This window comes from Hippopotamus amphibius, chromosome 10, assembly GCF_030028045.1.
Source record: "Hippopotamus amphibius kiboko isolate mHipAmp2 chromosome 10, mHipAmp2.hap2, whole genome shotgun sequence".
Classification (NCBI taxonomy): Eukaryota; Metazoa; Chordata; class Mammalia; order Artiodactyla; family Hippopotamidae; genus Hippopotamus; species Hippopotamus amphibius.
Window position 1 is genome coordinate 49,054,387 of NC_080195.1, and position 22,801 is coordinate 49,077,187.

A 22,801-nucleotide genomic window follows, 5' to 3' on the forward strand; every position below is an offset into this window, starting at 1 on the left:
GTTAATTTCCTGACCAAGACTTATTTTCATAGGCCAAAGCATTTAACTAGGCCGTCATCCATATCAAAAATTAGCCCTTAGTTATTGTGTTATAATGGAAATCATTGCAGGTTAAGAAAAATCTATGTAGATGCACATTTGTTTTCTCATTTAAAGGGGAAGAATATTAATATAACTCACATTTGCCATAGAATAGAAAAGCAATATTATTTTCTGGTTTGTTTACCATGTATCCTTTCATGGATTTTTTTTTTTAAGCTCTTTATTGGAATATAATTGCTTTACACTGTTGTGCCAGTTTTTGCTGTACAACAAAGTGAATCAGCTGTAGGATTTTTAAAGAACACTAAAACGTGAAGGACACTTTACACAGGAAATTGCCATGGGAAAAGACTAATGCTAGTCCAGACATCTTTTTTTTAAACCACCACGTGTCAATATTTATTACATTTCAATTTCTAATCAAGGATGACGTTCTTTTTAAGTAGATAACTGAGTTACATTTTTGTTCAAAAAAGCTTCAGCAAGTTATGGAAAGAACCAGCATTGTCATCAGAATTGTCCTGTGTCCCAGCCCAAACCTTCTGCTGACGTCACCGTCCAGGCAGCAGCCCTGTGGCCTCACTCTCCCTGGGGAGCTGCCCTCCCCACCCAGGGTTGTTCCAGCCGAGGCGGAGAACATGCAGGCCAGGCTGCAGATGGGTCAGCAAATACTTACTCAGTACCTTCTCTGCTCCAGTATTGTGCTAAGCACTAGGATGCATGGAAAGAAGAGATGACAGGTGCTGCCCGCACAGGGCTTGCTGAGAAGCAGAATCAAGCAGTGCTGTAGAGTGGGATAACGGACAAGGCAGGAAAGACAGGGTGCCGGCACCACAAGCCATGCTTCGGCTGCCCAGCTGTTTCAGCGCTCAAGGGAGCTGCTCCAGTGTCCCAGGCCCTGTTGTTCCTCCTCATGTGGTGGTCTTAGGGATGCAGTGTGTATATGCAGTGCATATAAAGCATTTAGAACAGTGCCTGGCACTTAGTAGGTGCTAAATAAATGTTAGCTACATATTAGCTATAATGTAACCTAATCTCTTCCCAAATTTTTAGTGACAAATTTCTGTGCAACTGTGTTGACTTCTTTCTATGTCCTGAAGCAGAGACTTTTAAAACAGATACAATTGACTGTTCACATAGGAATGGATTCTTTTATACTTATTAAAATAGTTTCGCAGTTAGTGGGTGAAAATTTACACGTAATGACTTTTACCGTACTTCAGGAATAATTAGCCCTGCTGATGGGAGTCATCATTATTATCCTAATCTAAAGCATTTATTGAAAATGTGATTTTGCCTTTTAAGTAAGCTAGCCCCTTTTCAAAGCGAGTTTTTGGACCTGCCCTGGGGGTACTTACAGTGTAAGACGATAGTGATGCGGATATGGATTTAGGGTCAGCATTAAACCTTCTCAAGTGTGCTCTTATTGATAGTTTTTGTTATAAGTGTTCTTATATCTTCTTTTATGGTCATGTAGCCCGCTTCCAGCAGATTCAGAGGTTTCATATCAAAAGCAATTTATAGAAAGCAGATGATATTGTTTGCTTCTAATTATGTCCCCAAAGTGGTTGCTTAGTACTCAGGTGGTATTTTAAAATAATTTCTTTCGAAATACTTTCAAATTTACAGAAAATTTGAACTAGAATAGTACAAAGAACTCTTATGTTTCCTTCATTCAGATTCCCTGACTATTGACATTTTACTACATTTGTTCCATCAGCTACTCCTCTGTATTTATATACCCGTTATCATTTGTTTTTCTCTGAACCTTGAGAGCAAGCCGTACATGATGTCCTGTTGCCCCTAAATACTGAAGTACCTGTTTCAGACACTCTCCTACATCATGTGCATGCAAAGCTCCAATCTGGAATCCAAAACTGATACAGTGCTACACTCAGATTTCACTAACTGTCTAAACAGTGTCCTTTTTTTTCCTTTCTGGATGGCAGATATTTACAAAGTGTCTTCTATGCTCCAGGTATTGTGCTGAGCACCAGGATACACAGGGCAAGGCGAAACATGGCTGTTGTTGTGTATACATTGAGTCGTCAGGTCTCTTCAGACCCCTCAGTCTAAGACGAAGAAGTCCTGCTCTGTCTCTCATGTCCTTGACAGTTTTAAAAGAGTACAGGCCTTTATTTCTCTAGGGTAACCCTCAACCTAGATCCAACCACGAACACTCATAACCAGTTCAAGCCATGCACTCTTGGCAGTAGTACCACAGAAATGGTGCCGTGCTCTTTTCAGGGCATCACATGGGGTGGCAGCGCCATGACAACCCATCCACCCCTGGTGATGTGGACCTCAATCACCTGCTTCTGTTGGTGCCTGCCGGCTTTCTCCACCTTCAAGTCACCATTTTCCCCGTTTTATTGGTCAGTATTTTTAGAGAGTGATTCCTGTCTCTGTGCACCGCTGCTGTGATGGTTACCAAACGGTGATTCTCTATTTCTGTCATTTCTTTTACGTGTATGAGTTGGCGTCCTGCTGTAAGGAATAGCTTCCCCTTTCTCACATGTATTTATTCATTTATTTATTTTATTTATATAAGTTTGGACGCGTGAATTCCTATATAATCCAGTGGATTGTGATCTGTTATTTACTTTGATGCTAAAATTGTGTGTGATTTGGTCAGTGGGAACCCTTTCTTCTTGTCCTTTTGACTTCATCATTGTTTGAGCATTTCCTTACTTTCTGACAAAAAGATTTCCAGAATCATCTTGCACTTCCCCTGACCCAGCCCTGGAATCAGCCATCATGCCAGGGAGCCTGGTTCCTTTTAGTGGAGAATGGTATATTCAGGAACCAAGATCTAGATAGTTGAAGTGCTACTCGCTCCTGGGACATTATTGCTTCTTCATCCTCTCAGAGAAAGCTACTATATACTCATGCACACGTATATCTAAAAAGTATTTATATTGCTGCATGTGTATATGTGTGTACACACACACATGTAAAATCATGAGCTCATTCCAATTCCTCCAATTACAATTGAACACCTTAGTGTTCTTTCTAGTGTTCTCCCTTCCATGTTTGTAAATACCTATTCCAGTAGCGAGATGTCTGTTTTTTTAAATAATTGATTTATTTGCTCAGTTTACTTATTTACAGCATATAACTGACTTTCCAACCACACTAGCCATCTTTTCCACCTGCCATCTCTATGTCTCTCCCTCACCTCCCCATCCTCAATTGCAAGAGAGATGTTCTCCCCACAGCAGCAGGGGTGTGTGTATGGCTGAAGCCCAAGAAGACAAGTCAGAACTGTTCAGAGTTCTGGGGCACAGACCTGGATTCAAATTCTGTAAGCCTCACTTTCCTCATCTGTAAAATGGGGATTCGAAGAGGTAATATATATCAAAAAGTGCTTGGCATATAGTATGAGTTCAGTAACTACTAGGTATAATTATTTTTACTGCTATTGTCATCATAATTATTAAAAGGAAATTATTCCCTCCCCAAATTAAAAATGGGCAAAAGACATTTCTCAAAAGAAGATACACATATGACCAACAAGCACATGAAAAAATGCTCAGCATCGCTAGTGGCTGGCGAAATGCACATCAAACACACAGTGAGACGGCGAGACACCACTTCACCCTCAATAGGATGCTGTTGTCGGGAAGGAAGAAGGAAAATAACAAGTGTTGGTGAAGATGTGAAGGAATTGGAAGCTTTGGCACAGTTGGTGGGAGTGTAAAATGGTGCAGCCAATGTGGAAAGCAATTTGGTAGTTCCTCAAAAAGCTCACCATTGAATTACCATGTGATCTAACAGGTCCACTCCTAGGTATACCCAAAAGAATTGACAACAGGTACTCATATAGATATTTGTACACGCATGTTCACAGCAGCATTATTGATAATAGCCAGAAGGGGGAAGCAATGCAAATGTCCATCAGTAAACAATGTGGTATTTACGTACAATATAATATTCAACCTTTAAAAGGAGGGAAGTTCTGATACATGCTACAACATGAATGAACCTTGAAAACATTATGTTGCATGAAACAGGCCAGACACAAAAGGACACGTACTGTATGTATGATTCCATTTAATTGAGGTACCTAGAATGAGCAAGTTGTTTTTTGTTTTGTTTCTAATTGAAGTATAGTTGACTTACAATGTTGTGAAATGAGCAAGTTCTTAAAGACTGAAAGTAGAATAGTAGTTACCAAGGGCTAAAGGGAGGAAGAAATGGAGAGATTATTTAATGGGTACAGAGTTTGTTTGGGATGATGAAAAAGGTTGGAAATGCATAGTGGTGATAGGTGCGCAGCATGGTGAATGTACTTAATGCCACTGAAATACACACTTAAAGTGATTAAAATGGTAGGGACTTCCTTGGTGGCGCAGTGGTTAAGGATCCACTTGCCAATGCAGGGGACACGGGTTCGATCCCTGGTCCAGGAAGACCCCACAGGCTGCGGAGCAGTTAAACCCGTGCACCACAACTGCGGAACCCATGAGCCGCAGCTACTGAAGCCTGAGTGGCTAGAGCCCGTGCTCTGCAACAAGAGAAGCCACTGCAGTGAGAAGCCCACGCACCGCAACAAAGAGTGGCCCCCACTCAGCACAACTAGAGAAAGCTCGTGCAGCAACAAAGACCCAACACAGCCAAAAATAAATAAAAATAAATACATCTTAAAAAAAATAAAATGGTAAATTTTATGTATATTTTATCGCAAAGAGATCACTAAGATTTTAAGATGATATAACATGAAAAACTTGCCTATATTTATTCTTTTAAGAGTACTTCCTTTTTCCATAGTGGCCACTGGTTATAGATATATTGCCTCCCCCACCTCCCAGCAACACACACAGACACACACACACACACACACACACACACACACACACACACACACACACACAGTGTCTGCCAAAGGAAGGCTGAAGAATGATATTTGTAGAGGTTAACAGACAGGGAAAGTGGCAGGGGGTCAAATGGATCTAGAACAGGGTTGACCTGTGGCTAAATTAGCCTGCATTTTGTGACAGTTTTTACATTTTTAAAAGGTTGTAAAAAAACAACATAAAAGAATACCTGACTAAGGCCACATATGGCACAAAACCTTAAGTATTTGCCACGTAGCCCTTTTCAGGAAAAGTTTACCAACACCTGGTCTGAAACGTTGCTGTGGACTGAATTGTGTCCCCCAAAATTCACGTGTGGAAACCCTAAGCCCCGATGCGATGGTATTTGGAGGTGGGGCCTTTGGTAGGCGGTTAGGTTTAGATGAGGTTATGGGGATGGGATCTGCACGACGAGATGAGTGCCTGTAAGGCACTTATATCCCTGCACATGATACCTTTTACATGTTTTTAAAAAGAACGTCCTCTCTCTCTGCCTGCTGTGTGTGAACGTGGGGATAGAGCAGCCTGCTGCCAGTCAGGAAGAGGGTCCCCACAAGAGGCGCACAGGCTGGCACCCTGAGCTCAGACCTCTACAGCTGTGAGAAAATACGTTTCTGCTGCTTGAGCCACCCAGACTATGGTATTTTATTATGGCAACCAGGGGATACTGAGATAAACGTACTCTTCACAGTTCTGCCAAGAACAGACGCACGTCCTCATCTCCTAGATTTTACCAGAATCTCTTCTCTTCACAAATGAAAAGGGTATCAGGAAGAGGCAAGAACACTTACCAGAAAGCATGATCAGGGGATTTCTTTGAAATAAGCAGAGAGGTTATCAGTAGGTTCTAAAATGCTGAGAAGAATAGGGTTTCTACAATAGCCATTTTCTTATGTGGCATCATCTGTTTTTCTTTGAATGTAATAAAAATGACAGCTTTTAATGTACCGATACTCCCTGAGCCTTTTAAAGTCAAACATATGATGCTATTTGTGTGTAAAGGTTTTTCTCTTGTGCCCATTTGTTTCTCCAGCTTGAATTTCTGTGTAAACTCCCTTGGCTAAATTACACAAGCCACCCACTCCCCACGCCTCCTCTGTCTTTGTAGAGCAGGGGCCTGAAACCTGCTGTCTGCAGCGTGGAGGGTCCAACACGCAGCTCACTGCACCAGACAAAGGAAGATTTCCTGGCCAGCCGGGCTGTCCTGCGTGCAACCCCCATTTCCACCATGATTGTGAACATGCAGCTTTGCAGCGTGGCTTCAAGACGTTTTTGGTCAGCCTAGCCCAAACGTGCTCACGGATCTTACTGGTTTTAACTCATTCCATTCTACCCCTATTTTGTGTCATTGGATAATTATCTGCAAATTAGATAAGCTTGGTCTCTGACCGTATGGGAGCCCCTTCTTAATAGCATGTTGTACTTCCTATTGATCTGAAGATATCATTTGTACAAAATGGTCATTTTCCCCATCCTTACTCCTTTTAAAATTATGACATGGTCTTCATAGCTGGGTTCTGGGAACAGACTGTTTTCACATTCATCCTGAGCCTGAGTTTGTTATATAGTTCTGGTTAAAGTCTAATGGGGGGTGAGGGGGTGTGGGGGGTGAGGGGCTGGTGAGCAGTGAATCAGATAACCTCTAGGCTGATCAGAGTGGGAGGCTGGGGGTTGGTTTGTCTGCTTTTCCCCTGTCCCTCTGAAGCCCTCTGAGACTGCACACAAACTAACATCAGGTATCAAAAAGCAGGCGACTGATTAGGATTGAATTGTTTTGCTCCACAAATATCTGTTGAGCTCCTACTTGTGAAAAGCACGAAGTGCTTTTGGGAGTCAAAAAATGAACAAAACACGCTCCCTGCTTTCAAGATGATTGCAATGCAAAATATTAGATGAACTCCCAAAGATCTTTAAGGAAGGCTTTAGCCCATAGCTATAAAAACATATCTCCTTAAGATGAGGAGGATTACAAAATATGTCAAAAAGCAAAGTGTGCTCTGAAATTATATTTTAGTATAGATGGGTTTTAAGCAAGGATTTGGGAACAGACTGAAAAATGAAACATGAAAGCTTTAGAGGGGTTTAGCTTTTGCTTTACTTTGGCTAATATAAGAGCACCAGGAAAACAAAAAGTACTCTTGCTCTTGACAGTATGAAAGTCGTATTATTTTTAGAGAATAGTAACTATGGATGTATGAAATTCTTTGTCAGGGCAATTTAGTTAATAGGTATGTAAATGACTACTTATTTCGCTGTGTAGGTGGATCACTCCATGTACACTTTCTGAGGAAGAATATAAGTGCTAAATTAACATTGCAAATACAGGGAGGCAAAAGTTAAGGTTAGAATGCCATGCCTTTGTTGTATTAGATGTGAGGAGTACGACAGAGACGATCCATCTTGAAATTGGAATTTGTTTGGTTTGCTTGTTTGGAATTTCTTATTCACATCCAACTCTCTACCCTTTTTGGAGGTAAGAAAATTTAAGTGAATTGGGGTGCAAGGTTGTTTCTTATTATTGGTTTTCAAGCTCCAAGGATCATTGTAAATCCAGCTGGGGTGGGAAGGGGGGTGTTGCTGAAAGTTAATGCCATAGTAATAAATTTTCACACAAGATTTGCAGTCTTAAGGCACCTCATGAGGACATCCGCTAAAAAAAAATACCTAAGGAGCTCTTTTGAAAAGTACACCATTTTTTCAGCATGAAAACAACTTCAGAGGAGGCCGAGAATTCCAAAGCTCTTCTGGCTTTGCCACCTCCTGTGATCAGCATGGAAGCTTCTGTAATCCTTGAGTTAAACCAGGCCTCGTCTGGGGGCAGAAGTCACCAGTGAGAGAGAATAAATGGGCCCTGCCTGGTAGATGGTCTCCAGCCTCCCCCATGTGAATTCATCCTGCCCAGGGAATTAGCTTCAGTTGTGTTGTAATCATTACATTGCCCTTCTTTGAAATTTCCTTGGATTCCAAGTTGTCATGCAGATCCAATTAAAACTCTTGTTAATGGAGCCCAAGCTTTTCACCAGTTCATATTCTCCACATCAGGTCAGCAAGCGAACATGCAGAAACTCACTCATCGTGTTTGTTTCTCCCTGTGGGCTACAGCTCATGTAATCCCCCCTCCCTGTTTCTCTTACTCATCCGTGAGCCGAGTTCCTTCTCACTTGCCCCTCATCACTTGGCTCTGCACAGTTGTTTTCATAGGCGTGCATGCGCTCGTTTGCGTGGCTGGCTTTTTCCGTGCTGTGCTACAGCCACTGAGGACAAAGACCAGGGGCTGCGGCGACTTCTTCAACCCACCAGCTCTACAAGGGAGGGCTAGCGGCTCGGCTCCCCACGTTGTGAGTGCTTCTCTGTTAAGATGTTTTATGTGTTTGCTTTTGCTTTTGTCTTCCTTTTCCTACAGGTACAGAGTGAAGACAGCGTCCTTCTGTTTGTTATTGCCTGGACAATCACAGAAATTATCCGTTACTCCTTTTATACATTCAGTCTCTTAAACCACCTGCCTTACCTCATCAAATGGGCCAGGTAAAAGAAGTACAGGGAACAAAGACTAACTTTTGAAGTGATCTGTCACTGTATTTTTCCTTTATTGCCTAAATACTGTTTTTATTTCTAAAAATAAAATTGTGTGAGACAGGGATTGGGTAGAAATCTGGTCTGTAGATTTCGTCAGGATAAGTGACTTCTACATAACTTTGATTAATAGAAACACGTTTAAATTTTTTATCTCTACTTGAGGTGTTTCTTTGGGATCAGTTCTTTTCGGTTAAATTACTGAATAGAGATTTGATATACCACCCCTTTTTTTGTCCATAGAAAATTTTACCTATGAGCCATTATGATTTTTTTTGGACCAACTCCAACTGTCGTCTGTTTTGCCAACAAGATAACTCTTAAATTACTTTTCAATTAGTAACAAATGTTTTATGGCAGTTTTAGCATATTATCAGTTTGCTTTGATTATTTTTAGCTGTAATATTTGTTATGAAAAGTAACAAATTTTGGGTAAAAGGCTGATAGTTCATCTGTCTGAACTAAACTATGATACAGTTGTGAGCAGTTTTCTGAGTTAGAAAAGACTACAGGAAGGAATGATAAGGCCAAAGGATCAAAATCGTCCTTGCGCCAAAGTGCCTCATTTCATAAAAGGAAAACGATGGTTCCTAGACGATTTATTGAGTTTAGTGATTAAAAAGACATAAACCAAATGTTTCCAACATTTCAAGTATGTGAACTTCTTTTTTTTTTTCTTTTTTTAAAATAAACATTTGTATTAGGAAAAGGGGAGAATGGGAAAAACATGGCACTTTCTCACCAAGCTGGGTAGGCTTGTGAAAGCTGTCTCTCCTGGTTATAGGGCAAGTTTATTGACCAAACCCTGATTGTTCTATTAGAGAAAGGTTCTTTTGTCCATTGTCCTCTGTGGCCCACGGAAGAGTCTTCTCCACCGTCCTCTTTAGCGTGGCTGAAGGTGGCAGTGGAGAACGTCTTTGTTTCGTCACAGATTTCTTAGCACAACTCCTGTACCTGGAGCTTTTGAGCCCAGTATTTATTGTCAGCCACAAACAGCCAAAGGCTTTCTAAAGTCTGAGCTGATGATTTCTTTAGCCATACTCATACCTCAGAAGGGCTTCCAGTTAGTTCCATAGGATCAACCTCTCCGAATTCTTTTTGAAACCTGAGGAACTCCTTTCTAAAGTGAAAGAAATTGTGTGGAGTCGCCCATGTGATTTGTATTTTGACTAGAAAATTACATAATGACCAAAGGCTATCACAAATTGTTTCATGTTTTTTTAAAGTTAGCATATATGTTATTTTTCACAGTAGCACGTGTAGACATTTGAAAAGTTGTAACAATATACACACACATTGGATGTGCTATTTTTTTCAGTCCACAGACTAGACATGGTGTACATTGTAGGGATTCCTGGACACCGTGTTCCAACACCTTCCCCCCCCAAACCCACCCCTGCCCCATGAGGCAGGACCCTTCGATATAAACTATGACTCAGTGCTCCTGCTTTACCAATATTTGGCATCATCTCAGTTATTTTAGGGAGTTGTTCTGAAGAGTTGTTTAGTTAGGCCAAATTTTGAGGCTGACCAAACACATTTCTTTTATTTTAGAAGATTCAGAAACATACCTGCTTTGCCCTTTTCAAAAACTGGCTTGTAAAACCTGAATTTAAGCAGCGGGTAAACAGGAAAATGTATAAACGCTAGCTTTATCCCAGACCAATACCGATTACCAGTGATGGGGGTATATATCATGCTGCTAAAGCTGGCTTCGAACCTTAGTAATGAATATTTTGTTTTGTTTTAGGTACACACTTTTCATTGTGCTGTACCCAATGGGAGTGTCGGGAGAATTGCTCACAATATATGCTGCTTTGCCCTTTGTCAGGCAGGCTGGCCTGTACTCCATCAGTTTACCTAACAAATACAATTTCTCCTTTGACTATTATGCATTCCTAATTCTGATAATGATCTCCTACATTCCAAGTAAGTAGATATTTATGCATTTATTTATTTATGTTTTAAAAATTGGCTCAACAATAACTAGAGTTAAATGCCTTTGCTTGTTTTCACACCATAAATCTGATTTACTGGGAACACTTTGGTTTTTGTTGAATGCCGACTGTCAGGGAATTTTCTCTGGTAGTAATTGAATAAAGATGAACCCTTCTCAGTACAGCTGCCAAAATGCAGTCCTTCTCAGCATGTGGGTTTGAAACAGTGAATGCCAGGATAGGTTAACTGTCTATTGGAGGAAAGTACTGAGTGGAAAGCAAAAAAAGCCATTAAAGACCTTACCTTGACTTTTTTCTATCTCTTGAGAACTGCCTGTTACAGTATTTGAAAAACACTATAGATATTTTTACACTTTTACTATATCCAAATAGACAGTTACTTCACTTTTAAGGAACTGGTAGTTGACTGGAAACAAATAACAAAATAAAAATAGATTAATTTATTTTTTCTATATTTCTTATTTTCTTGTTTGGAGATAAACCCTTAACGCCATCTGAACAGGACACAGTGTTCTCTTCAGGATGGTTTCCAGTTACCTTAATAGCACTGCTGAGGGTTTGCATCCATGCATAATCAAACGAGCCTCTGACCACGTTAAGGGAAAGAAAAAGCCGGGTATGAGGCCTCTCTGAAGTGAGTCGTGTTTGCTGAGGGAAAGTTGTTTACTCCTCAAATTCTGGTGTTCAACTGCAATCCTATGATTGATTTCCATATATCCAAAAGGAGCTGGTTTTACCCAAGGACCTGTAAAGTTCATGTTTCTTCTCATTTAGCTACTTCCGTAGGCATTGTTACTCTGAATCTTACTTCAGCCTGTAAGATGCTATATATTCTCCCCTAAACCTCGGGTTAAGTTCAGCCTAGAGGGCTGGATATTTTTCTTCTGCCCACGGCATTAAGCATTACTGAGTGAATCATCCTGACAGTCAGAGGTGACATGTTTGTGTCCCCCTGGGGACAACTGCATCTCATGCGCTGTGTGGAAAGGACCACCTTCCGATTTCATGTGAACGTTTATCTTGGAGAAGTTCTTGGGTGCAGCTCTGCTTCATGGTTCATTTGCCACTCTTTATTAGGGATCAGGTCCTCCTCTGGTGCTGGAACCATGGTGGCTCTTCAGATGGAAAAGGTAGTTGATTTGCAAACAAAAGAGAAATCTGGAGGAGTCTAAAAATTTAAGTAATAAAAATTAGCTTAGAGCTGTTCACCTTTCTAATTTTGTGTCTCTAGAGTTTCATTTCTAGTCTCTGGAGCAACAACTCCTAATTGCAGTTCTGCCCAAACTAACAAATATCTCAACCAGCACCACAGGATTTATTTCAGTTCCGTAGAAGTCTTCCAGTGGAGATAGATGCCGTATTGCACACCTGGGAAAGGGCAAGGAGAATATCATGAAATCAAACCGGTAACAAGGTGCAGCCACATTGGCAGAGACCTGGGGCCCCTACCTCAGAGTTGCTGCAAGATTTCCGGTCTGTTGAAGAAGGAGGGGCTTTACTCCAGGAACAGTGCTCCAGGGCAGCCTGGGTCTGCCTGCACCTGCTAGTCTTTTTTGCAGTCTGGGCCAACCGGCACCCGGCCTTTTGGCCCTTCTCAATGTAGAGAAGGGGCCTGGTCAAGCACAGGTTGATAGGATTCCTGCAGGTAAACAAACCCAGTTCTGCGGGAGTTTCCTTCTTGGCCTTAAAAGAGAGGAAAGAGAAAACACAGAGCCTAGGGCCAGCTGTCTTACAGAGAGAGAGTAGGGCAGCGCTCTCCTCTCAACAGACGTCTGCATTCTTTACCTCAGTCCTTCCCGCTACTTCCATTCTCAGCCTCTTTTGGATGTTCTTTCTTTTTTAAGGCAGCTTAACTCTTATAGAACAAGAAAAAGGGTTAATTTCAAGGACAGGGGTTAAAAGGTTCCCTGCAAAGCCCTAACCCCCCACCCGAGCTCAAGATGGCACTGTGGACTCTATGTCCTGCCACAAATCATTTGTGTCTGCTGGTACTCCCTATGCTTCTGGCCTGAGCCAGTGGCCCTAAGTGTTTTCAGTTGTTTAGGTTGTTAATATTGAGACCAGTTTGTACAGTTCATTTCAGCCAATTGCGCATTTCCAACTTTCCAAAACTTTGTATTTATAAAAAGAAAACGCAGAGTTGAGAGAGGTTGCTGTTGACATGCAGCCTTCTTTACCAAATTTGGTTTCCTTTCTACAACTTAGGTTTCTTTTAGTCCTCTTTAATGGGAAGTTGATGACATACAAATCTCCTATGAAGCAGCACCTCTTCCTTATGCTCCTGACCTGATGCTGCGTTGTTGCACATGTAGCCCACACTGTGTGCGGCCCACAGGCTGCAGCCCTGGGATTTTTCTCACATCCAGGTGATTTGGAGTCCTTTGCAAGGCGCTCCTCTCCTCTGCTGCAGGTGCAGTATGAGTAGGTACAGCATCTGCAGGACTCAGTAGACGTCTAAGTCCTGTTTACATCACCACCACCCCCACTTGCACAAGTTGCTGAAAGTTAGTTATAGGGGTGGGGGTTAAAAAAAAGGCTGAGAAATGAGAAACAATGATGTAGGATGAGGGCACCAAGAAGCAGGGTAACACATTGTCAGTTACCATGACCACACTTCTAATTTTCAGAGAAACAGAAGAAACTCACCCCAAGCAGAGCATTTCCAGTTGCTCTCAGCCTTCAGGTCTTAAGAGAGCCCATCACTTTATAGGAAGGTGGGCCCAGTGACACCCACAGCCCGCCCCCCACCCCCACTCCAACACACCGAGACGGACACACAAACATGACGTGCACAGCCACCATCTGCATCCTGCACGTCCTGAACTGTAAGAGCGGAGGGTAGAATTCTGAATAGCCTGTGGTCAGGTTGAGATTTTCAGTGTAGTAAAAGCAGTAGCCATGCATCTGGAATGTTTTCAGCCACTGTAGTTGGATTCGGTGTGAGCGTGTGGGTAATTGAGGTGGAGACAGTGTCACCCAAGTTCTGGTCACCAGGGAGTCCTTACCAGAGCAGTAGAGAATCTCCAGCCCAAGTACCCCCTTTCTCCTGGCCTCCCCCGCACATTCCTTTCTCTTGGGCTCTGAGAAACCTCTGGAAGGTGTAAAAATATGAAAGGGCCATATCTGCCCTCCAGTTCTGGCCCCTGACCCTCAGTAGCCAGTAGGCCCTTGCCTAGGGGGTGAAGGTGTATACTTAACCGCCTTGCTGCCACAAAAGGCCTAACGAATGGCTTCTGGCTTGTTTTCTCCCTCAGACCCCATGGGGCGGTGGCCACCCTAGATGAGTGCTGTAATCCCAGTTGTAACCAGTCTCCGGAACAGTCCTTAGTGTACTCTGCCACAGAGTTTCCCTTTACTAAAGTATATCTGTAGAAATGGGACTAGCCCCACATTTTAGATGATTACCAGTAGCATTCCTTATGGTTTAATTATATCTTTACTTCCAGTTTTTAGATTATAGAGCTTGTCAAATTTTCTGGCTTTCCTACCAAAATAGTTCTCTCACTGCTGAAGTTTATGCACAAGCTGGGTCCTTTCTGTGAATAACTTCCTGCCTGCTGAGAGTGCGTGGACTGGATGGCAGCCCTGTTCCGCGCGGGGGCCTCCTCTGTGGTTTGTCAGATCTGTGTGCACACACCCACTGATGTCTTGGAGTACTTTGGGAGGATCATTTGACATGTGGCCAACTTGGAACCCATTTAAAAAGGAGGAAACTGTCAGAGGAGAGTTGGCAGTAGTAGAAGTTACCTCCCCCAAAACACAGGTTACTGTCTGAAAAATAGAGATTGGAGCTGTTGGGAAGGGAAGAAGGGATAGCATACATCCAAGAGCATCTCACTGGAGTTTTTTACGTGGTTTTTGAACCCCCAGTTTACAGTAACCTTGTGAAGGTCAGGTAGCTTTAACTGGCATTTCCCAGCAGGGACACTCCAGGCATTTGGGGTGGGACAGCTCTTAGTCATGGGGGACTGACACACATTGTGGGTTCTGGCATTCCTGGCTAAATGCCGACAATCTATCCCCTTTAATACTCTCCTCCCAACCCCCATTTCTAAATACTCCCTAGGGAGGAAGTACCACCAGATTCATTTGAGAACCAGTCCTCTTTTTTTTTTTTTTTTAAACAAACATTTCTTTATTTTCATTTATTGGCTGTGTTGGGTCTTCGTTGCTGCGCACGGGCTTTCTGTAGCTGCGGAGAGTGGGGGCTACTCTTCACTGCGGTGCGCGGACTTCTTATTGTGGTGGCTTCTCTGGTTGCGGAGCACGGGCTCTAGGCACACGGGCTTCAGTAGTTGCAGCTCATGGGCTCAGTAGTTGTGGCTCGCAGGCTCTAGAGCGCAGGCTCAGTTGCGGTGCACGGGCTTAGTTGCTCTGCAGCATGTGGGATCTTCGCGAACCAGGGCTCAAACCAGTGTCCCCTGCATTGGCAGGTGGATTCTCAACCACTGCGCCACCAGGGAAGCCTGAGAACCAGTCCTTTTTAAAGTAATCTATGAAATGACCAAGAACAGAATCTCTGGTACCTAAGGGCTTGCTTTTCATACGGACTTTTTTTACACCCAGACCTGGCTTAGTGGTGTTCGGATCAAATGTCGAAACATTCTCCCCGCCTCAGTCTTCCCACTCAAAGCACAGCCTTTCTCGGGAAGTACTTTCAGGAGAACCTCCCAGCTAACAGAACAGTGACAGAGGGAGACTAAGTCAGGAGCCCCGAGCCTGGTCCTGACCCGTCGGTGATTTGCTGTGAGACCCCAGGCATGTGCACACCCTCTCTGGGGCTTGAGTTCCTCCTCTGTGAACAGGAGTGATAACTCCATCACTAGAATTCTTCCCCTGGTCGTTGGGAAGTCAGAGAACAAATGTGAAGACAATATGAGAGAGTGTAAAGAGTATTATTTGGTGGCTCTGTGGCATCTTGGTTGGTGGCAGTAGCGGTAATAGTGTCTGTGATTGCTGTCCACACTACCCTTCCCCCTCGGCTAAAGCAGCAAAGTCAGTCTCTCTGTGTTTTTCCGCTCTCTCCAAGCCCACTTTGTTACCTTCCTTAGTTGCTGAAAGAGAAAGTGGTCAGAGAGTCAGAGAGAACCTCAAGTATAGGTACTTTACGTAGAAGATACGATTTTAAATCATCTTCTTAACCAGTTCTTTTCTTTTCTTTCCAGTTTTTCCCCAGTTATACTTCCACATGATACACCAGAGAAGAAAGGTCCTTTCTCATACTGAAGAACACAAGAAATTTGAATAGTTCCTGCTTCCTGCACACCCCCCAGGAACAAACTTTCCAAACAAAAAATGCTGCAGACTTTTTCAGTTCCCAATACGTTTCATAGAAAATAAGTAAAAACTATTTTTAAAATACGAAAAAACAAAACAAAACAAAAACCAAAATCCAGTGTCACATGGGCCTGGGATTTTATAAAAAACAAAACAAAAAACAAAAGCTATTACGTAAAACATCCTGGCCGGTCCATTTCAGCATGCTCTTTCAGCCAGAAGTTGCCAATATTTATGATGGCGCTGGAAGGGGATTTGGCATTTTATACCCTCCTGTTTCCTTCCCGTGTCTGATAAATACAGAGCTGTAACACTAAGCGCTTGAGCGTTACAGTGAGTAATGCAGTTGTGCCCCGCTGAATGCCCAGCTCGCAGCAGTTATGTTTCCGTCTGCAGTGTGTTTAGCATTCCCTCTGAAAGTGCTTGACTGCATGCTGGAAGCCATTTGTTCTCTGGAATGCTCTGAAGTATGGCTGGGACCTTCCCCTCGTATCTAGTGAATGAATTATACAATGTATATATGTCTGTGAAACTTTGGGGTAGTTCCTGTAATCAGAAAACAACTAGAACCCTATTGTTTTCAATCGAGTCACTCATTCCTGCCTGCCACTATGAAATGTGCTTGAGTTTAATAAGTATGTGTATATTGTAGAGAAGCAACCTTATCCGGGGCTCAGCCTCAATCATATTTTAACCAAATGGCAGTTCTCAGAAAGGGAAAGCTCAGTCGCTAGCCAGTGACAAATACCTTTCACAGTACCATTCTCGGAACTCCCCTGAGTAAGGTGTTTGCCAAGAGCTATTCTTACTTAGGGACCTGAAGCCAGTCGAGTCGCCTAGGAGTAGAGACTGTTATTGAAAGCACATGGAAGGTGTTACTCTAAAAATGGAGTCTGGAATGGGTTTATATATGCTTATTATTTTATTTTTACATTTTCATTCAGCTCTTCTGTTTGGATACTTTTCCTAAGTATGGGCCTGTGTAATTCCCACCAAGTTGTAAGTCCAGAGGCAGTGAAATGTTCCAGTTGGGCAGTCATGAGCTAAAAGTAGTATCATCCCCGCATTTTGGATCAGCCAAGAAATACTTTGGACATATGGACATTGTCTAATTAACGTCATGTCTTCATACTTTAATTGCTAAACTGTGCATCTAAGACTCTTCAAGAAAGGGTTGGATAAAAATGTAAAGTCCAAGTTTAGATGTGCACTAGATTTTAAATACAGAGTGTTCTTTGTGGAAACTTTTCCCCTTTTTTTTTAATTGGTTCGTCTGTAAAAGTCTAGCTTACTAGCTTACTGACTGGTTGTCAATTGAAATATAATTGCTAATATTAGAAGAGTGTCATAATGGAAAACTAAGTTTTTAAATGCTTAGTTTCATAGAAGCTTGAAAATTAAGATGAAAATGAGAAAATAAGCAATCTAAAATTGAATGCAGGCAGATGTGTAATACATTATTTTTGAATTAAACAATAAAATTCTGCTTCTTAAAGTTAGCACTCTTAACTTGGGCGTGTTGAGATTAGAATCTATTCTTGTATTTGATAAACAAAATATGTGGGGAAGGTTATTTTTCATACTTTTTCTCTTTTTATTTTTCCAAAATATATTTCTACTCAAATAGAATCAACTTGGGTTATACTAGTCTTATTACTTCATTTGAGTAAGATTTTTTCATTTGTTTTTGGTGGAATAGTTATAGAAGAGGGGATGAGAAATGCAGGTTTTCCAGGCTTGTTGAGTTGGGGGTTTTACTTGGGCCTCTATTATAATTTGTCACCATTTATGAAAAACAGCCTGTCACAAATAGTGGTTATGCATCAAATTGAACTTTGGCAACAAGAACGCAGCGAACAACTCCCTTCTCAAAAAGGGTCTCAACCCTCAACATTTAAAGTGCTCATTGCAGATAAATAAGGCATGCCACCATGTCCTTCAGTCACCTCTCTCAGTAACCGATTTCTTTATCTCTAACATGAATTCATTTCTCCTTGGACGTGGTGGTGTTCTTTTATGAATTGAGAACATCTAACCCCACCAGGTATCACATCTTCTTAGAAAGTGTGAATGAGGAAGGTGGTGTTTTAGTGGGTATTTTGTCAGACTTACGTTTTCATTTCAGGGCACAGTCAAAGGCATCATCTGCCCGGCCCGCCACCAGATTGGGTGTTTCAGATCCCCTGTTTAGGGACCACCTCCTGGCAGAAAAGTCTTTGAGGTACGCAGTAGTGCTTTGCAGACATCAGCTGCTAACCCTCATCTTGCTGTGTTCTGTTTGCTAAGGTTGGGGTCATTCATTTAACACATACTGACTGTTACCAAGGCGCCGTGGAGAGCTGGTCATGGGATAAAGCACAGCCTCCCTGATGAAAACCTTCCTCTGGAGCAGACTTCCAAAAGGAAGGATTTCGAAGATGTAGCTTTAAGGCACGTGGAGAGACTGTGCCCTCACTTCCACTCATGTTTTTGGTTATTCACTTATAATAAAAGGTTGGCATTGATGTGATATAATCTGCAAATTATTTTCAATTCTGTTTCAGATAAAACATTATAAGACAAAATCGGTACCTACTGCTCCTTTGAAATTCGGGTAAAAACTTATACAACCATATATTATAGTCATTTTTATATTTTTTCTATGTTGTGAAAACCAAAACTGTAATTTTATAAGTCTTTGATTCACTAAAATTATATAATTTAAATGTATTTTTTGTATATTTAGAAATAAGGAGTTCAAAGACTATGCTTAACTTTCTATGCATGCATTTGGAAGCTGTTTTTACCTGATAATATTAATGTAGTAATAAGTTGTATTCATAAAATACTGATCTGTGTTGCATTTCAAAATAAACTGGTGTGTGCGCTGCCTGGATTTGAAATACTGACCAGTGAGTCTAGTGATTTTTCACATCGAATTGGCCTGAAAATGGTATTGTAGGATCACGCAAAGGTTTCAGTTCTGTTATGGATTCCAGCTCTTTCTTTACAGTTTTAAAATCTATTCCTGCTATTCATAATGGTTCTTTCTACACTTATAGGAAAAATAGATTATATTAACAGGTTTCCAAAAAGGTCCATTCTTCCTACAGTCAGTTTTCAAGCTTACCAAGCTAGTCTCCAGCCTGGCTGCAGAAGGACAAGACAGATTCCTCATATCAGGAAAAATAAAAAATTAATCAGTAAAGGATTGAGGGCCCTTCTTGTTACAGTGTGTGTGTTGTGTGTGTGTGTGTTTTAACCTAACTTTTCTAATGTAAGCTGAGAGGGGAAATACTGTTGCCCAGCAATGTTCATCTTACAGTAAAACAAGTACTTGGTCAAGTGACTGAGTACCCCCTCCGGAAAAGGACTCCCAATCCTAGGAACTACTTTTCACACGGACATTCACAGTAACAAGTGGGAAGAAAGACACAGAAGAGGGTACTTCGCTTGGCCACTTTGGCCTGCTAGTTCTGGACCCCAGATTTCCACCTCAAAATAAAAGTGCTGATGTGTCCGTGTGCTGGTCACTTTCTAGTTATTTTTCTGGGTGATCTCAGGGTGCCTCCAGCAGGGAGGCATGTCCCCACCTGAGTCTGCCAGGTCTTTCTCAGAGTCACCCTTGTCCAGCACGGTGGTCTTTGTTCCAAGGAAGAACATTTTCTTTCTGAAGGCTGTCTGGTCACAGACATGACCAGCACAATGGTTAGAACCACCTCTCTCCTCACACAGAGTTTAATCTGCGTCGGAGACAGGCTTTCATCTGTGAAAGAAAAAATTATTTCAACTGAAACTGAGGAACAGATGGTAAAGTTAATAGTAGAGGCTACCCAGAAAGTACTGCCTTTCAGTCTTAGGGTAGTAACGGGAAACCAGCCAGGGCTTTGTCATTTGTCATTGTCATATTTTATGGCAATTATGTGTACTATGTTCACATAAACCCCAGCCAGAGGAATTACCGTTGGTGTAATTAAGAGACCTACTGTTGCACACAGCATTCCGAAAATACTGCTGTGTTGTTCTGCTCCCTTTAACAAGAATGAAGACTAGCTTTGCAAGTCCTCATATTTTTTTTTGATCCCAGCATTGCAAATAGACTGATTCATTGTTATACAGTTTAGTGGTGAAGAAACTGTTCTAAACAACCACTACCCAAAATAGCCATACCTATTAACATTCCCCTGCCGGCAGCGGGGAGCCAGAGTGAGAGAGCTGGGTGCGGTTTTTTAACCAACATTTTTAAACATGTGAGAAACTAATTTTTTCCCCCAAATTTAGAGTGATACCCCTTACTGTTATAGGAGTAGGTCTCATTACCAAAAAAAAGTTATTTTTTCCCCACAAAAAGGCAATTCACCCTAAAAGTCACTTGAGCAAAATAAAATGTCAGAGGCAGTGTACTTAAGCACATAGTACCCATTTCATAAATCTGTTTATGTTTGGAAAGTGCTTTCTGCTCATGATTCCAGAACATGGACTTATTACCATGGCAGCACTTCCACATCCATCTTTGACCTTCGTGGACGCAGTCCAGATGCACTTCCAGATGCTGGACTTCGTTACAGCCCCAAGGCCGCCTCCGCCTCCGTGTTGTCGTAGCCGCGCTGCCCCGCTGGGGGGCAGCACCTCACAAGCGATCCGGGGTTTGGGACGCAGCTTCGGCCCCAGGGCGCACGGAGGCCGGGAAGTCACGGATGTCTGGTTGTGCGTGTAAAGTAGAGGCAGCCCACCCTTATAGCACAATCTGGAGGCGTACGGGGAATAACACTTTTCAGAGCAAAAAAAAAAAACCCAGCCTGGATGCGTGCTCTGAGGCCCCAGCTGCGCTCCTCCGGCTCGGGAGCCGCCCCAGCCGAGACCCTGCCGGCTGCTGGGTTTTGAGATGAGAGATCTGGGAGCTCGTGGTCAAGCAGGTGTCAGCGCTCCTGTTTAAGGCAGAGCCTGCTTGTTAATCTCTGGGACGTTCAGGGAGGTCAGTTCCCACTCTTCTTCTGTCTCTGGATATTTTTGGAGGGTGGCCTGGGCCGTGAGAAAATGTCAGGCCACCTTATAAGGCCGCGTCTGGCCCCGGGAATGCCTGTCTGCAGCATGTCCCGTACACTCTGTGGGTGTGAGTTAGTTGGACTCTTGGACGGTGAGTTTTCTCACAGATGTAAAATACTTCTCTCCATGCCGTGGATTATTCTCTCTTTAACAGGCTCAGAGTCTCCCTTAAGAGCTGGTTAAATGACACCAGTTTTGGACATACCACGCAGATCACCGAGGGCATCTCGGTGTAATCGCTTCACTAGCACATCAGCTGACGGTGCCAGGGCGGATGGTCATAGCCTTCCTGCAGCTGATCTGTTTATTTAGTCGTGTGGCAAGTGAAATCCACAAGAGTATTAGTTCTGAGGGCCCGGGAGTATGGATATGGGGGGGCCGGGGGGGAGTTGTGGTTTAAAAAGTGGGAACAAAAAGGTTGTCCCCTGCTGAACTTTTCAGATCTTTCTGCATGTGAATGCAGTTTGTGAGTCTCCAAGAGAGGGGGTGCTAACGCAGGCGTTGCCAAAGCTGTTTTCAACCTTTATCCTTGAAACATCTTCAGGGCTAAAGCTTCTTGAACACCTTGAAAAATACTAATCCGCTGGCAGCTTTCCCCGTCAGAGAATGTTAATATATCCTGGGGGGAAAAGAAAACGAGAGAGGTGCGAGGGCTTAGCCTGGGATCTGGGAAGATTTTCCTTGTTTTTTGTTTTTAATAAACCACCATCTCAAATAGGTAAATAAATTATGCATTAGATAGAGAACCCAGGTGTCTGCAACCCTGGATGGAGTCTACCATTTGCTACTTTCTGGTACATCTAAAGGGAGTCTACCAGTAGATGTGAACTTGTCTGTCTGAGAAGACCCAGCTGGGACCAGCAGCTCCAAACTGGATCAGTCCAATGGCCACTCCCCCGTGCCTACACCCCAGTTTCTTAAGTGCCCACTGTCAGAGCCCCTTAATCAGGCTCATATCCTCCGTGAGGCTCCTGGTGTCAGTAAATCGTCTTCCTGACTTCACCCTCGTTCCTGAGCATCCCTGGGCAATGGCTGCTTTGTCCTGGTGTGCCCTGTTCCCTGACAAGGCCTTAGAGTTCCTTTTGTTCAGGGTGGCATCCCCCCACATCAGCTCACCACCTAGATCCTTGGGAGCCAAGAAGCCATCACTCTGTGCAGAGGAAACTGAGGCCTGAGAGGGCCCGCGACTTCTCCAGGGCCACACAGTGAGACAGTTGGGACTGGCTCTCTGCCCCTGCCAGGGCAGCTCCAGTGCTGTGCCCTGCCCGCTGCTGCCCATACCCATCCATGGCTTTGCTGCAGCTCCCAGCTCTCCCTGTTCCCCATCTCTCCCTGTTCCCCGGTCTCTCTTGTCTATGATCCCTCAGCCTTCCCATCAGACCCTCCTGCCAGACTCCACCGTTCTCACTGTTATCAGAAACACCGTCCCCCCTGCCCTCCCTTGGCAAAACCCTGAGCTGGGGTCATCCAGCTTCTACCCTTCCCTGTGCCTCACCCTTGGGGCTGCCCACCTGGCACGGTCCATGATTCCCCTTAAACTCCACCCTCCTTAAACCTCTGACCCACTCCCAGCCCAGAACAGCACCCCCAGTTTCAGAGAAATCCGCTGTCAGGTAGCAATTCCTTCAACCTTCTATTAGCACATCTATAGACTTACCTATACTGATCGCACCCTTTTCTTTTCCTCCTGTTAAAATGGAAGGGGTGACCCTCTGTCCAAAGTTAATCTCTTCCTGCTGCTCTAGATGTTTCTGCCCCTCCCCCCCTTAAGGATCTCATTCCAGCCATCCCATCCTCTCTGTTCTTCCTCTACCATCTCTTCCCATCGAGTGCCTCCCCATCTTGGCTTTGACCCCAGCCCTCCACCCTCTCTCCTCCTGTTCCCTGGGAGAGGCACTACTGGCACGCCTCTGCTTCTCACCTCCCACTCTTCCCATCTCACCCAGTCTGGCTCTTCCTGTCACGCCACGGACGTGGCTCTGTTCCAGGTCACTAGTGACCTCCTGGTTATGAAATCCAGTGTGTGATTTGTGGTCCATGTCTCATGGTTGAAATCGGGGTACTACCTGC

General features: G+C 43.3%; 1 protein-coding gene across 3 annotated transcripts in view; it reads left to right on the plus strand.

The window, feature by feature from the left end:
* Positions 1 to 18,587, plus strand: part of HACD2 (3-hydroxyacyl-CoA dehydratase 2) — a 92,483-nt gene extending 73,896 nt beyond the window's left edge. The window contains exons 5-7 of one of the 3 annotated variants that reach the window (XM_057696890.1): positions 8,302 to 8,423; positions 10,222 to 10,400; positions 17,832 to 18,587. In XM_057696890.1, coding sequence (XP_057552873.1) covers positions 8,302 to 8,423; positions 10,222 to 10,400; positions 17,832 to 17,926 — 396 coding nt within the window. In that variant the 3' untranslated portion in view covers positions 17,927 to 18,587. Of the gene's footprint in view, positions 1 to 8,301; positions 8,424 to 10,221; positions 10,401 to 15,594; positions 15,825 to 17,831 lie in introns of those variants that run through there. The other 2 variants (XM_057696893.1, XM_057696891.1) reach the window with 2 other exon arrangements.
* Positions 18,588 to 22,801: the final 4,214 nt, after the last annotated feature.